Here is a 12105-nt window from a genome sequence, read left to right on the forward strand (position 1 = left end):
TGCCATACTGGTAGATACATGGCATTACACATTTGTCAAAACCCATAAAATATACTACATCAAGTAAGGACCCTAATGAAATGATAGACTTTGGGTTCCTTCTCAAACCAGAACCAGCGTAAAGAGTAAATGAACCAGAGGGGGAATAGTAGGGAATTGAGAAAATAAATCACACAAGAAACACAGACTGCACGAAACATAAAGAGATGGGATCAGGAGGTCTGGGTGCAACTGATAACAGCAGCCAGAACCCAACAGTGTCAACATTTTTATTTACATAGTACCTAAACAAGGTTACATATATTAACAATGTTGCAAATCAGCAAGGAAAGCAAGTAGGAATATTTTCATCTTGCAAGGTTGAGGAGAAGTAACTAGATAAGTTAAAGGGGTTTTATCATAAGCAACATTCTTAATGATGTGAATCTTAGTACATGGGGTAAAGAATTTTAGGGAGAGAAGGCCATGTGCTTTTAGGCAAAAGATAGGAAAGTATACTGAAGCTATGTGACTTCTGGCAGAGGAGTAAGGAGAAAGGACTACTATTTTAGAAAGAGAGGAGAAATAGGTTGGGGGTCATTCCTTCAATGCATCTCCTGGCCTATGGGGGTTCTGCCACCTCATAGTCCACACTCCACAAGGCTATAATGATGTGTCAGTGTAGGTTCACTGAATGTTAATAAGTGAACCATTCTGGTGCAGGATATTGACAGTAGAGGAAGCTATGCAGGAGTGGGGAGTGTATACGGGAACTGTGTACTCTCCATTCAGTTTTGCTATGAACCTAAAAATACAAATAAAGTCTCTTTTTATAACTGAATACTGTTCAATTATTTTTATATGCCACATTTTCTTTATCCATTCATCTGTTGATGGACATTTAGGTTGATCCCATATTTTGGCCATTATGAATAGTGGTGCAATAAACATGGAGGTGCAGATCACTCTTTAATATACTGATTTTAACCAGACACAGCAGCACAAGCCTATATATAGTCCAAGCTACTCAGGAGGCTGAGGCAGGAAGATCATTTGAGTCTAAGAGTTCAAATCTAGCCTACACAACAAAGCAAAACTCTGTATCTCAATAAAAACAAAAAAATACATATCCTGATTCCCTTTCCTTTGGATCAATAACCAGTAGTAATATTGACGGATCACATAGTCATTTTATTTTTAGTTTTCTGAGAAACTTCCATACTGTTTTCCATAAGGACTGTACTACTTTACATTCCCACTGACAGTGTTTAAGAGTTCCCTGCAACCTTGCCCACATTTGTTACTATTTTGTCTTTTTGATAATAGCCATTCTCATTGGGGTGAGATGCTTGCTGTCTCGTTATGATCTATGTTTCCCTAATGATTAGTGATGTTGAGCAATTCTTCATCTAATTGTTAGCCATCTACGCATCTTCACTCAAGAAAAGTCTGTTTATGTCCTTTGTCCATTTTTAAATCAGATTATTTGGGTTTTTTGTTACTGAGTTGTTTAAGTTCTTTGCATATTCCACATGTTAGTTCCTTGTCAGATGAATAGTGTGTAAATATTTTCTCCCGTTCTACAAGTTGTCTCTTCGTTCTGATGACTGCTTCCTTTGCTGTGAAAAAGCTTTTTAGTTTGATATAGTATCAGTTAATCTCTTTTTGTTTTTGTTGCCTGTGCTTTTGAAGTCTCTCCCATCAAATTGTTGCCTAGATCAATCTCCTGAAGCATTTCTTTCCTGTTTTCCTATAGTATTTTTATAGTTTGGAGTCTTATAGTTAAGTTTTTAAGGGTGCATAGAGTTGATAATTTTTTGTATATTTTCACAAGTGAGAAGAGATGAATTTGAACATTCCCAATACAAAAAAAAAAAAAAATAAACATTTGAGGTGGATGTGCTAAATTACCCTGATTTAATCTTTGGTATACATGTATTAAATGTATTAAATGTATTAAAATATCACTCTGTATTCCATAAATGTATATAATTACCATGCATCAACTAAAAAAATGAGTCTATTTTTTTATAAAACTACATATGGGATGCTAGACAGAATCTTTTGGAACAGGTAAAGGACACTGGCAAAAAATCTGGTGTTGATTTCCTGGATTTGATAATTCCACTAACATGAAAGTTGTTAGGGGAAGCTGAATGAAAGATATATGTTAATTCTATACTATTTTTGCAACCATTCCATAAATCTAAAGTAATTTAAAAATAAAAATTTAAAATTACAGCCTTAATTTCAATTTAAACAAACAAGATAAATAAAATCCCCCTTTCTTCAACAGAGTGCTTACTGTCCATGCAGTATATTACAAGGCAATATTTTATAAATGAGACCACATGTAACAAAGTCCTTCTGGCATTTAACCAATTAAATGTTACTAATATTATTCTTCACAGAGTTAATATTAAGTGCCAGGCATCAGTCTAATTATTTTACGATTATTAACTAATGTCATTGTCAGAATCACCCTATAATATAACTACTATGCCCTCCATTTGATAGGCAAGAAAACTGAGTCCCCAGAGTCACTTAATCAATAAAGAGTTCATATTTCAGCTTCCAAGTTCAGGAACTGAACTGCAATCCTATACTGCTTTTCAATAACTATAGCAGCAGCAAAAATGTTTATCATGATAATGATCATGTTAATAATAAACCAGAAGAATTTCTGAAAAATATATCTTGCCTGAGATCTTTTGACCTATCTCAAATATCACTCTATTGCAGAGTATTGTGATAGTTTGTTGCCAGTGTTATAACTATTAGGGGGAGAAATGTTAATTTGAGGGTCTAATGGTTGAGGGTAAAAAGTTACCTTCTGTTTTTCTCTATAATCTTCTCCTTCAAACTTGTATAAACTTTGTTCAGTGTCCATCCTAAAATTTCTAAGAGAAGACTCTCCCATTTTCTGCAAGCGTTCATTCATCTCTGCAGTCTAAAGTTGAATACATTAAAATGAGAAAATTATCACTGAATTACTTTTAAAAATCTGTGAATTTTCTACCTTTTTAAAAAGTCAGGTTTTGACATGAAATATCCAGTCTATTAAATTACAAGGTATGAATACAATGCTAACATCAAACTTGAGTGTAAGTTTAACTTGCCCCAAGTATTTTATTTCTATTTATTTATTTTAGATTAACATAGGGTACATATGATTAAACTACATTGTCTGAGTTTGAAAGGTCTATAATATCAGTTGTAGTTGTAGAAGCTCTACCTGGCCCCAAGTATTTTAAATACTGAAGTATTTACTTCCTTAATACTTCCCAAGTATTCTCACTTAGGTTTTCTTTAAAATATTTTATCACTGAAAATATAGTCAGATTATATAATAATTTCTATTGAATAATTTTAATAGAACAAATAGCTAACGCAAAAGGCAATGTTGGACTAAAACAATACATTCTGCATATTAATATGAAACATATTATCACAAGATTGTTCAAAATACAGCATATGACCTCAAAAACAAAAATCTTCTGAAAAGTATATTCAACTAATTTATAGCATATATAGTAAACATGGTAAAATACACCACGGAGATGGATCAGCAAAATCCACACTGTGAGCAACTCAAAAAGCGAACAACCCAGTTTCTTCACCAAATAAATTATAAGAAAAAGAATACACAAATGAGGTAAAACCTATAGATTAAAATAGAGCAGATAACACATCAACCAATAGTAACGTGCAAACTTTATCGGCATTCTGATTTTTTTAAAAAAACTGTTTTATAAGGTATAACTATAAAACAACTAGGAATTTGAATACTAACTGGATATTTGATGTTCTTAAGGAATTACTGGGGTTCTTCTGGTGAGACAATGCTATAATGATCATGTTTTTGAAAAGAGTCCTTATATATAAATGTCTAGTGAAATATTTAGAGCTAAAATGACATATCTGAGATTTGCTTGAAAATAATCCTTAAAGGGGGAAATGAACCAGGGCTATGAATGGCACAGGACTGGTTGATGGTTGTTAGAAGTGGGTGATAATAACATAGAGTCTTATATTATTCTGTCTACTTTTGCTTAAGTTTGAAATTATACATAATTAGTGAAAAAGAAGAAATAAACATAAAATATTCTAAAACAATTTACTGTGCTGTAATAATGCTTTAGTATTTCATGAAATGTTCATAAAATATGTTCAATTAGCACAATAGAGCAGTACAAAATTCATAATTCAATTTAAAAAATTATAAAAAATGCAGTCCTTATACATGTGTTTAAACACAGAACTCACTAGATTTTAAACAGTATTTTCAATAAGCATGAAATATAAGGTCAGTCAATTTTAAATTCTGGTTCTTAGTCTTTCTCACTCCCCCAAAATTTAAATCCCTAATTTACCCCTGGAAATAGATCTACAAGTTGTTAGAGAAAACATGAGTTATTTGAAATATCTAGTTCAATGCAATGCAAATATGCAGATGTACATTGATTTTAAAGCAATCCATTATGAAGACAAAATGCCATTTAACTGACCTTCTTTTCCCCTCTTTCCAGAATAGTTGTAATGTCTTCATCGGTCAGCTCACTTTCTTTAGAAGCAAAAACATGGGTGGCTCCATGCCGTATCATTTGTAACATTTCCTCTTTTGCCAGCTTGTTAGATTGTTGGTCAATCAGTCTTCCTAATAATAATTAAAATTGTATACACTCAATCAATTATATTCCAAAGAAAGCCTAGCACAATAGTTGTAATCAGACACTGCCACACTTAACCATAAATAAAGCTTTACAAGAACAATTAGTGAGCATTAAGGTTATCTGTTTTATGAACAATCTTTTAAGTTTTTCTCCTACCATACTTTCTATTTCACTGTGAAATTCCATCTGTAAAATTCAGTTAAAAACCAGAGGAGACAAAAATGTGTTTTTCTTGTTCAAACTACATTTTTCAGCTGGGCGTGGTAACTCATACCTGTAATCCCAGCACTCTGGGGGCCAAGGCAGGTGGGTTGCCTGCGGTCAGAGTTACAAACCAGCCTGAGCAAGAGTAAGACCTATCTCTACTAAAAATAGAAAAACTAGCTGGGTGTTTATGTCAGGTGCCTGTATTCCCAGCTACGTGGGAGGCTGAGGCAAGAGGATTGCTCAAGCCCAAGAGTTTGAGGTTGCTATGAACTATAACATCACAGTACTCTACCCAAGGCAACAGAGTGAGACTCTGTTTCAAAAAAAAAAAAAAAAGGCTTTTAATTTCCCTGTAGAATGGATTGTAGAGAAAAACAGCATGAGGTAAACCTAGGGCAGATAGTGAACCTTATAGTTAGTCAATATTAAACCTATGTAAAGGATCTAAAATGTGTATATTTTTCAATAATTTTGATAGGAAAAATGAGAATCTATACAGTAAACACTGTTGATCTCTTCTCATATCCTGCCTGTCACCTTTCTCTCTCTAGACTGTAATCTACACCTATGATTTAAACAAAACAGTATTTATCAGAAAAAAAGAAACAAACTACCCTTTTCAAATCAAATTTCTCTGTACATAAAGGAACCTACTAATACATGTTTCAAAAAATTTAAAACTAGACATTTTAGCTGCTAAATACTATCAGGTATGTCAAAAGACATGCTATTGGTTATTCAACTATAAGCTAGAGAAGTTGAACTACTCCATATATTGAATGCAAGGGTTTTCCTTAGAAAGATTTCAATTAGCATTTTAATATTTTTCCCTTTTATTTTTAACTGACACATAATTATACATATTTATGGGATACAGAGTGTTTCAATTTTTTCTCTAGGTTTTCAAATTTGGGTCAACCAAAAATAAAAGTAACCTCCTTTGAAGAAAACTGAATATGCATTTGTAAAAACCACCTAATTAAGTTTGTTTGTACAAATACCTTGTTGTATAACAATTGAATCAAGTCTCAATTTTATCTCAGCTCTCTCCACAATCCTTTCTTCAACAGTGTTGTCAGTGATGAGACGGAATACACGTACTGGCTTCTTCTGACCAATTCGATGTGCTCGATCCTAGCAGAAAAAGTTCTAATATGAGATATTGGATATTGTGTATAAAATTTAGATTATAGCCATCACTTGCTGTGAAATTCTGAAAATAAATTCGTTCTTTATGTCTCTAGACCCGCCACTTTTGAAGGGAGGATGATGAATATAAAGAACTAAAAGACCATTTAGGAACAAAGAAATCTGCAAATATTATATTGTACCATTAATGAATGGGGAAATTCCAGAAGTACAAAAGGCAAAGTCCCTTTAAGATGAGGACAAGAGAAAGCTGAAATTTCTGGACTGAGTTACTGAGTAACTTTAAGCAACTACATACAAACGTCTCTCAAACTAGCAAGGAGTTTTATAACTAGTTACCAGAGGTTGTTATGGTGGCAAAAATCTGCTTTATCTCATCATCAAGCAGTTCTTTCTGCTTACTGAGGCAATTCAGGGATATGTACTGAAGAGTCATAAAAATTAATGGGATATTAATATCCTTCCTATATGGTAGTCTAAAACTGGCCCTGTAATCATAAATAAAGCTTTATAAGAACAAAATAAAGTTTATACATTACCATAAGTTTTATAGTTGGTAAAGATGACAGGTGGCAACTTCTAGCACTATAAAAACATCTATGGAGTGTTTTAAACACAAAATATGCTGGAGCAAATAGGTATAAGGAAAAGGGTAGTAGAGGAATAAAAAAAATCAAAGAAACAAGGTTCAAAACAGCCCTTAAACTAAATATAAAAACTCTATAGCTCAGTAACAAAGTTTCAACATAGCACATTAACAGAGAATGCAGTACTTACTGTACTTAGTGCTACTTACTCATATCAAACAGGTAGCTCAAACACCGTGCTAACATAAATTATGCTAAAACACTGTTTTTTAAATGTCCCAATGGTCAATCTGCTTCCATTCGCTATTATAAAAGGGAGGACTTCTAAGTTATACCTCACTGGCAGACGATACTGTTTCCAAAAAGATAATAATTCCATAACTTCTTGCAATTTTGAATATGTATTTTGCATCTTTTTACTTCTGCAATTATATTTACTTATTTGAAAATATGAGTCACACTGAGAGAAAATGTACCTCTAGTTCAATAAATGATACCAAAATATCAAAGGAGTTACCTTTAGTGTCATGATGAAAGGTAAGAGGAAAAGCTGCCTGAAAAAAAATTTTAAGTGTAGAATAGTTTGGTGATGGTGTCCTTAAGCAGCACATGTTTTCCTGGAATATATTCCTTTCTTACATTTATACCTTCTCTCTTCAATCATTTTATTATAAAAGTTAAAATCCTACCTTTCAAAATTGCATTGATAATTTAGGACAGATTAATGTTGTAACACTTGTCATTAAAACAAATGTATGTGGAAAAAATAACAAATATATGTGAATTCTTCAATTTTCAAGAATGGGGAAAAAATGACATTTCCGTTTCATGATAAAAACCAAAATTCACACATAAATGGTATAGGTGCATCTGGGCAGTGTTTGTTTTTGTTTGTTTCTTTTTGCAATTACAATAGCAACTTGGTTGTCCAGGATAATCTACTCTAACTTCTACAAACCCTCCCCCAAATTGTAAACCTTTTATCATAATTTACCTTTATTATGTATAAATAATAGTATTCTGAACTGTGATAAATGTCTGACATGGGAAAGGTTACTAACCATAGCTTGTAGATCAACCTGTGGATTCCAGTCTGAATCATACAGTATAACCACATCAGCACTTGCCAAGTTGATTCCAAGACCTCCAGCCCTGGTACTCAGCATAAAGATGAATTTGCTACTATTAGGAGCATTAAAAGCCTCTATTGCTTCCTTTATTTTTTTAATCGCCAAAGGGATAGAAGAAGAAGAGAAAAATATCAAATTATCAGAGTCCTTAAGAAACGAATAAAAAATTTTAACATGCATACAGAAAATCTTTATACTTTTGTAATATCTTTATAAATATTCTATAACAATCTTCTATCTTCAAAAGCATTTGAGCATAGATCTATATAATGAATTGTGCAAATTGCTATAAAAAGTATGTTACATAAACGAAGTTCCTAATCTTTAAAAGCTTACATCAATACACAAACTTAGAAAAATCACATAAACAAATTTAACTAAGTAATAATTCATCTATCTTATTTTAAAATAATAACAGTAAAAATGTTTTAATGGAGTGAGAGCTGAACTGTGTCTGGGTAAAATGTCAGAAATCTCAACTTTATTCCCACTAGTTTATAAATGATTAATAAAGAAGGTATGGTTAGGTATGATTTAGAAGATGAACCAAAAGAGGAAAAGTTCAGAAATGGGAATGACAGCAACAGATAAAGGAGACGGTAAGAAGATTTTTATCAGTACAGTGATAAGAGACAAACAGGTAAGTAATGAGAAAAAGAGGAATGTACTCTAGGGATATTTAATAAAGAATCTTAAAAAATTTTTATTAATATCCTTACGGTAAAGGTCTCATACAAATTAATTAGAAAACCACTAAGACACCAGCAAAACAAAAGCAAACCAATGAACAGACAATTCACAAAACAAACACAAATGCCTTAAAAATATCAGAGTAACATTCAATCCCACTAGAAATCAAGTAAATGCAAACTGAAACAACATAATACCATTTTTTGAAGATTAAAAAAATGATAATACTCAATGTTGACGAGGGGGCGGTGAGACGGGCACTCTCATACATTGCTGCTGGGAGTGTAAATTGGTACAAATTTTCTGGAAAGCAATTGGCAATATGCATCAAGAGCCTTAAAAATGTTCATACCCTTTGACCCAGTAATTCCACTTCTAGGAATTTATCCTAAGGAAATAATCAGAGATGTGCACAAAGATTTATGTATAAAAACTTTTACTACAGAATTATTTATAATAGTGAAAAATTGGAAACAGCCTAAATAATCAACAATGGGGCATAAATTATTTATAGTACATCCAATCCACAGGATGAATATTATCTTAAAACTATTTTTACAATGATCTTTTAATGGACAAAGAAAAGTACAATATAATTTTGAGTAAAAAGTACCAGTACAGTTCAGATACTGAACTGTATATATAGTATATATACATAATATCAATTACTTATACATATTCTATGTACATAAAAAGATTGGTCAGAAATACTTTTATTTTCCAAATGTCATTCAGCAATCATATATTACTTGTATAATCACAAAATACAGGCAAGGTTTCATTTAAATGAATGGAATGGCACGGGCAAAGTTATAGGCAGAGAAGCTGAGTTGCACTGCCGCAGTCAGAATAGCAGGTAAAGGGGGCAGAATTGAAAGCAGTGTGATGTAGTGAGAGGCACCTTGATTTAGAAGAAATAGCAAAAAATTTGGGCGTGAATCACAAGTCTTCTATTTATTACATCTAGAATTCTGGGCAAGCATTTAACCTCTCTGAGACACAGTTCCAAATAGAAAAAAATTACACTGATACTTTAATCAGCTGCTGGGAAAATTCAATTGGAACTTTAAGTTCCCTAGCTTATAGTAGTTGCTTGACAAATGTTAGTTCCTTTCCTTGTAAAAGTGAGGAGGCCAATTAAGTATATATTACAGGAACTGAGCCAGACAATGGCCACAGGCTTTGCTGGCTGAATTTAGCTATAGTAATGGAGAAGGGGCAAGTCTGAGAACTATTGGGAAAGAAATTATTTATTGACATCTGGTACACAATCAGAGAAAGAAATCAAATGTGGTCTTCCTCTTCTTACTGAAAAATAGATGAAATTATGGTACACTCAACAATGTAATGGGAAAGCAGGGAATTTCCAAGAAAAAAATGAACAGTTCTCACTTTGCTATAGTTAAACTCAAAACATGTAATTCATAATCTCTAAAGGGAGAATGTTATTTGGAATTTTGTAAAAAACAGAACAACTTGGACATAAATAGGTAATGAGTAAGAGCGGTCACTCAGAAATTCAAATTAGCTAATTGACATCAGAAAGCATTTACTATTCTGCCTTGGTATACTCTTCATTCTAGGAAGAAGGGTCATCTTTAGTGGTAGTATAGGGCCTCTGCTTAATGTGAATTCAGAAAAACCAGTTCTTGGGAATAAGCCAGCAAAACCCTAGTAAAGCTTCAAGTTTCCATCTCAGAGGAAGTAAAAAAAAAAAAAAACAAACTATAAGACAGGGAATAGGATACACTTTGAAATGTCCCCATATGTGCAAACATTATCACAACTGTTTCCCTATAGAGTAGCCATTAAATCCTTACTACAAAAAGGGCCTGTGTGCTTCCTGTCAAAACTGTCCTACACTATAACCAAGCTTAATAAGGAGGCCCATCCCCTTGTGCCTAGTACAATGATGAGCACATAGTAGGCATTTAATAAATGCTTGTTAAATTGAAAATAAATAAAAAAAAAATACAAATAAAAAAATGAGGTCCAAGGGGCAGAGCAAGATGACAGGCTAAAAGGATTTTTCAGCTGAGTTCTCCTAGAATGACTAGGGGAAAAGAAAGAACCTTAGCCATACCTGGCATGGGGACCTTACCCACAGTCATACCTCAAGGAGTACAAGGAGGAGGTATTAAAGTGGATACAGCATCTGATCTGGAAAGTGGAAATCTGATGAATTAGACAAGTGACTGTGACCGGCAGGGATCAGCTGGCCCCCATAGCGGTCCAGGAGGGGAGAAAGCCTTTCCAGAGTTTTCAGTTGTTGGGGGACGCTGCGCGTTGAGTGGAAAGCTTGGAAGAGTGGGAGGACTTGAACAGTATACAGCAACCAGATTTGAATGCTGGTTGGACTGGATTTGCCATAGGTTTGGTGGCTGACAAGGCAGCCATACTGAGAAGGTCTTGGCAGGGGGGTGGGGGGTGGGGGGGGTGGCTGCCATTGTGGAAAAGTTGTGAAAAGGTCTCAGCAGGGGCCTAGGCACAGCTGTCTTAATTCCACCTGCCAGGATCAGAACTCCACTCTTGGAACAGGCTGAGGGACTCGGGCATGCCACAGGCTGAGGGACTCGGGCATGCCACAGGAACTGGAGTTGGGCCACTGTGAGATGTGCCCCTGAAGGATTCTTGTGAGCTTTAAGATTCCAACCCAGCAGGGTCTGAATGCAGAGGAAACAATCAGGCAATCACTGAAGGCAACTAAGTTTGGCTGCGCTCTCCTAAAAAGAACCACAGCACCACCTGGTGTCCTGGCAACATATTGCAACATACTATCATCAAGAGCAAGAACTTCCGTTTGAAACAAAGGAGGCAGAGAGAAGGAAAAATGCAGACAAAGCGAACAAGAAGAACACATGAGGTGGAACCTACAGAAAGAAATTCAGGCAACATGAAAAACCAAAACAGAGAAACTCCAGACAATTAGGCAACTACTGCAGGAGACTCCACCTATAATGAAGTAATGGACTTGACAGGAAGGGAATATAAAACATGGATAATAAAGACATAAAATGAATGAATGAGAAAATGGAAAGATAGAACCAAAAGTTGGACAACAGATATGGAAGGATATGGCAGAGCTTAAGGAAATTAAGGTGACAATGAGGGAATATAAAGATGTAGTAGAAAGTATCAAAAATAGGTTAGACCATGGAGAAAAAAAGAACCTCAGAGCTAGAGGATAAAATACCTAGGTGGTTAAAGAGGCAGAAAAGAAGAGAAAGAAAGCACAACAGGCACTTAGAGAACTACAAGACTCCATGAAGCAAGCGTTCAAGCATACAAATAACAGGGATTCCTGAAGTGGAAGAAGAGTGTCCCAAAAGAATAGAAGCCCTATTGGAGACTAATATAAATGAAAATTTCCCAAGTTTTACTAAAGGCCCTGACACACTCCTTTCAGATGGACATCAAACCCCAGGTCATCTCAGCTCAAACATAGCCTCTCCAAGACACATTGTAATGAACCAGTCCAAAGTCAAGATGAAAGAAAAAATTCTGCAAGCAACCAGGAGTAAGCGCCAACTGACCTACAGAGGCAGAACCCCTAGGATGGCATCAGACTTTTCAACTTAATAACTTCCAAAGGCTCGGCGCCTGTGGCTCAAGTGGCTAAGGTGCCAGCCACATACACCTAAGGTGGTGGGTTCGAATCCAGCCCGGGCCTGCCAAACAACAATGATGGCT

At 34.5% G+C, this 12105-nt stretch overlaps 1 protein-coding gene across 3 annotated transcripts in view; it reads right to left on the minus strand.

Annotated features, from left to right (window-relative positions):
* The window catches only part of SMARCA1 (SWI/SNF related, matrix associated, actin dependent regulator of chromatin, subfamily a, member 1), an 89646-nt gene that overhangs the window by 43697 nt on the left and 33844 nt on the right, over window positions 1-12105 (minus strand). For all 3 annotated transcript variants that reach the window (XM_003796927.3, XM_023517363.1, XM_023517364.1), the window contains exons 13-17: window positions 8768-8803; window positions 7657-7809; window positions 5861-5993; window positions 4488-4636; window positions 2810-2929 (exon numbers count right to left, since the gene is read on the minus strand). In XM_003796927.3, coding sequence (XP_003796975.1) covers window positions 2810-2929; window positions 4488-4636; window positions 5861-5993; window positions 7657-7809; window positions 8768-8803 — 591 coding nt within the window. The remainder of the gene's footprint in view (window positions 1-2809; window positions 2930-4487; window positions 4637-5860; window positions 5994-7656; window positions 7810-8767; window positions 8804-12105) is intronic.

This window comes from Otolemur garnettii, unplaced genomic scaffold, assembly GCF_000181295.1.
Source record: "Otolemur garnettii isolate 467f Iridium unplaced genomic scaffold, OtoGar3 scaffold00109, whole genome shotgun sequence".
In the NCBI taxonomy this organism is placed as follows: domain Eukaryota; kingdom Metazoa; phylum Chordata; class Mammalia; order Primates; family Galagidae; genus Otolemur; species Otolemur garnettii.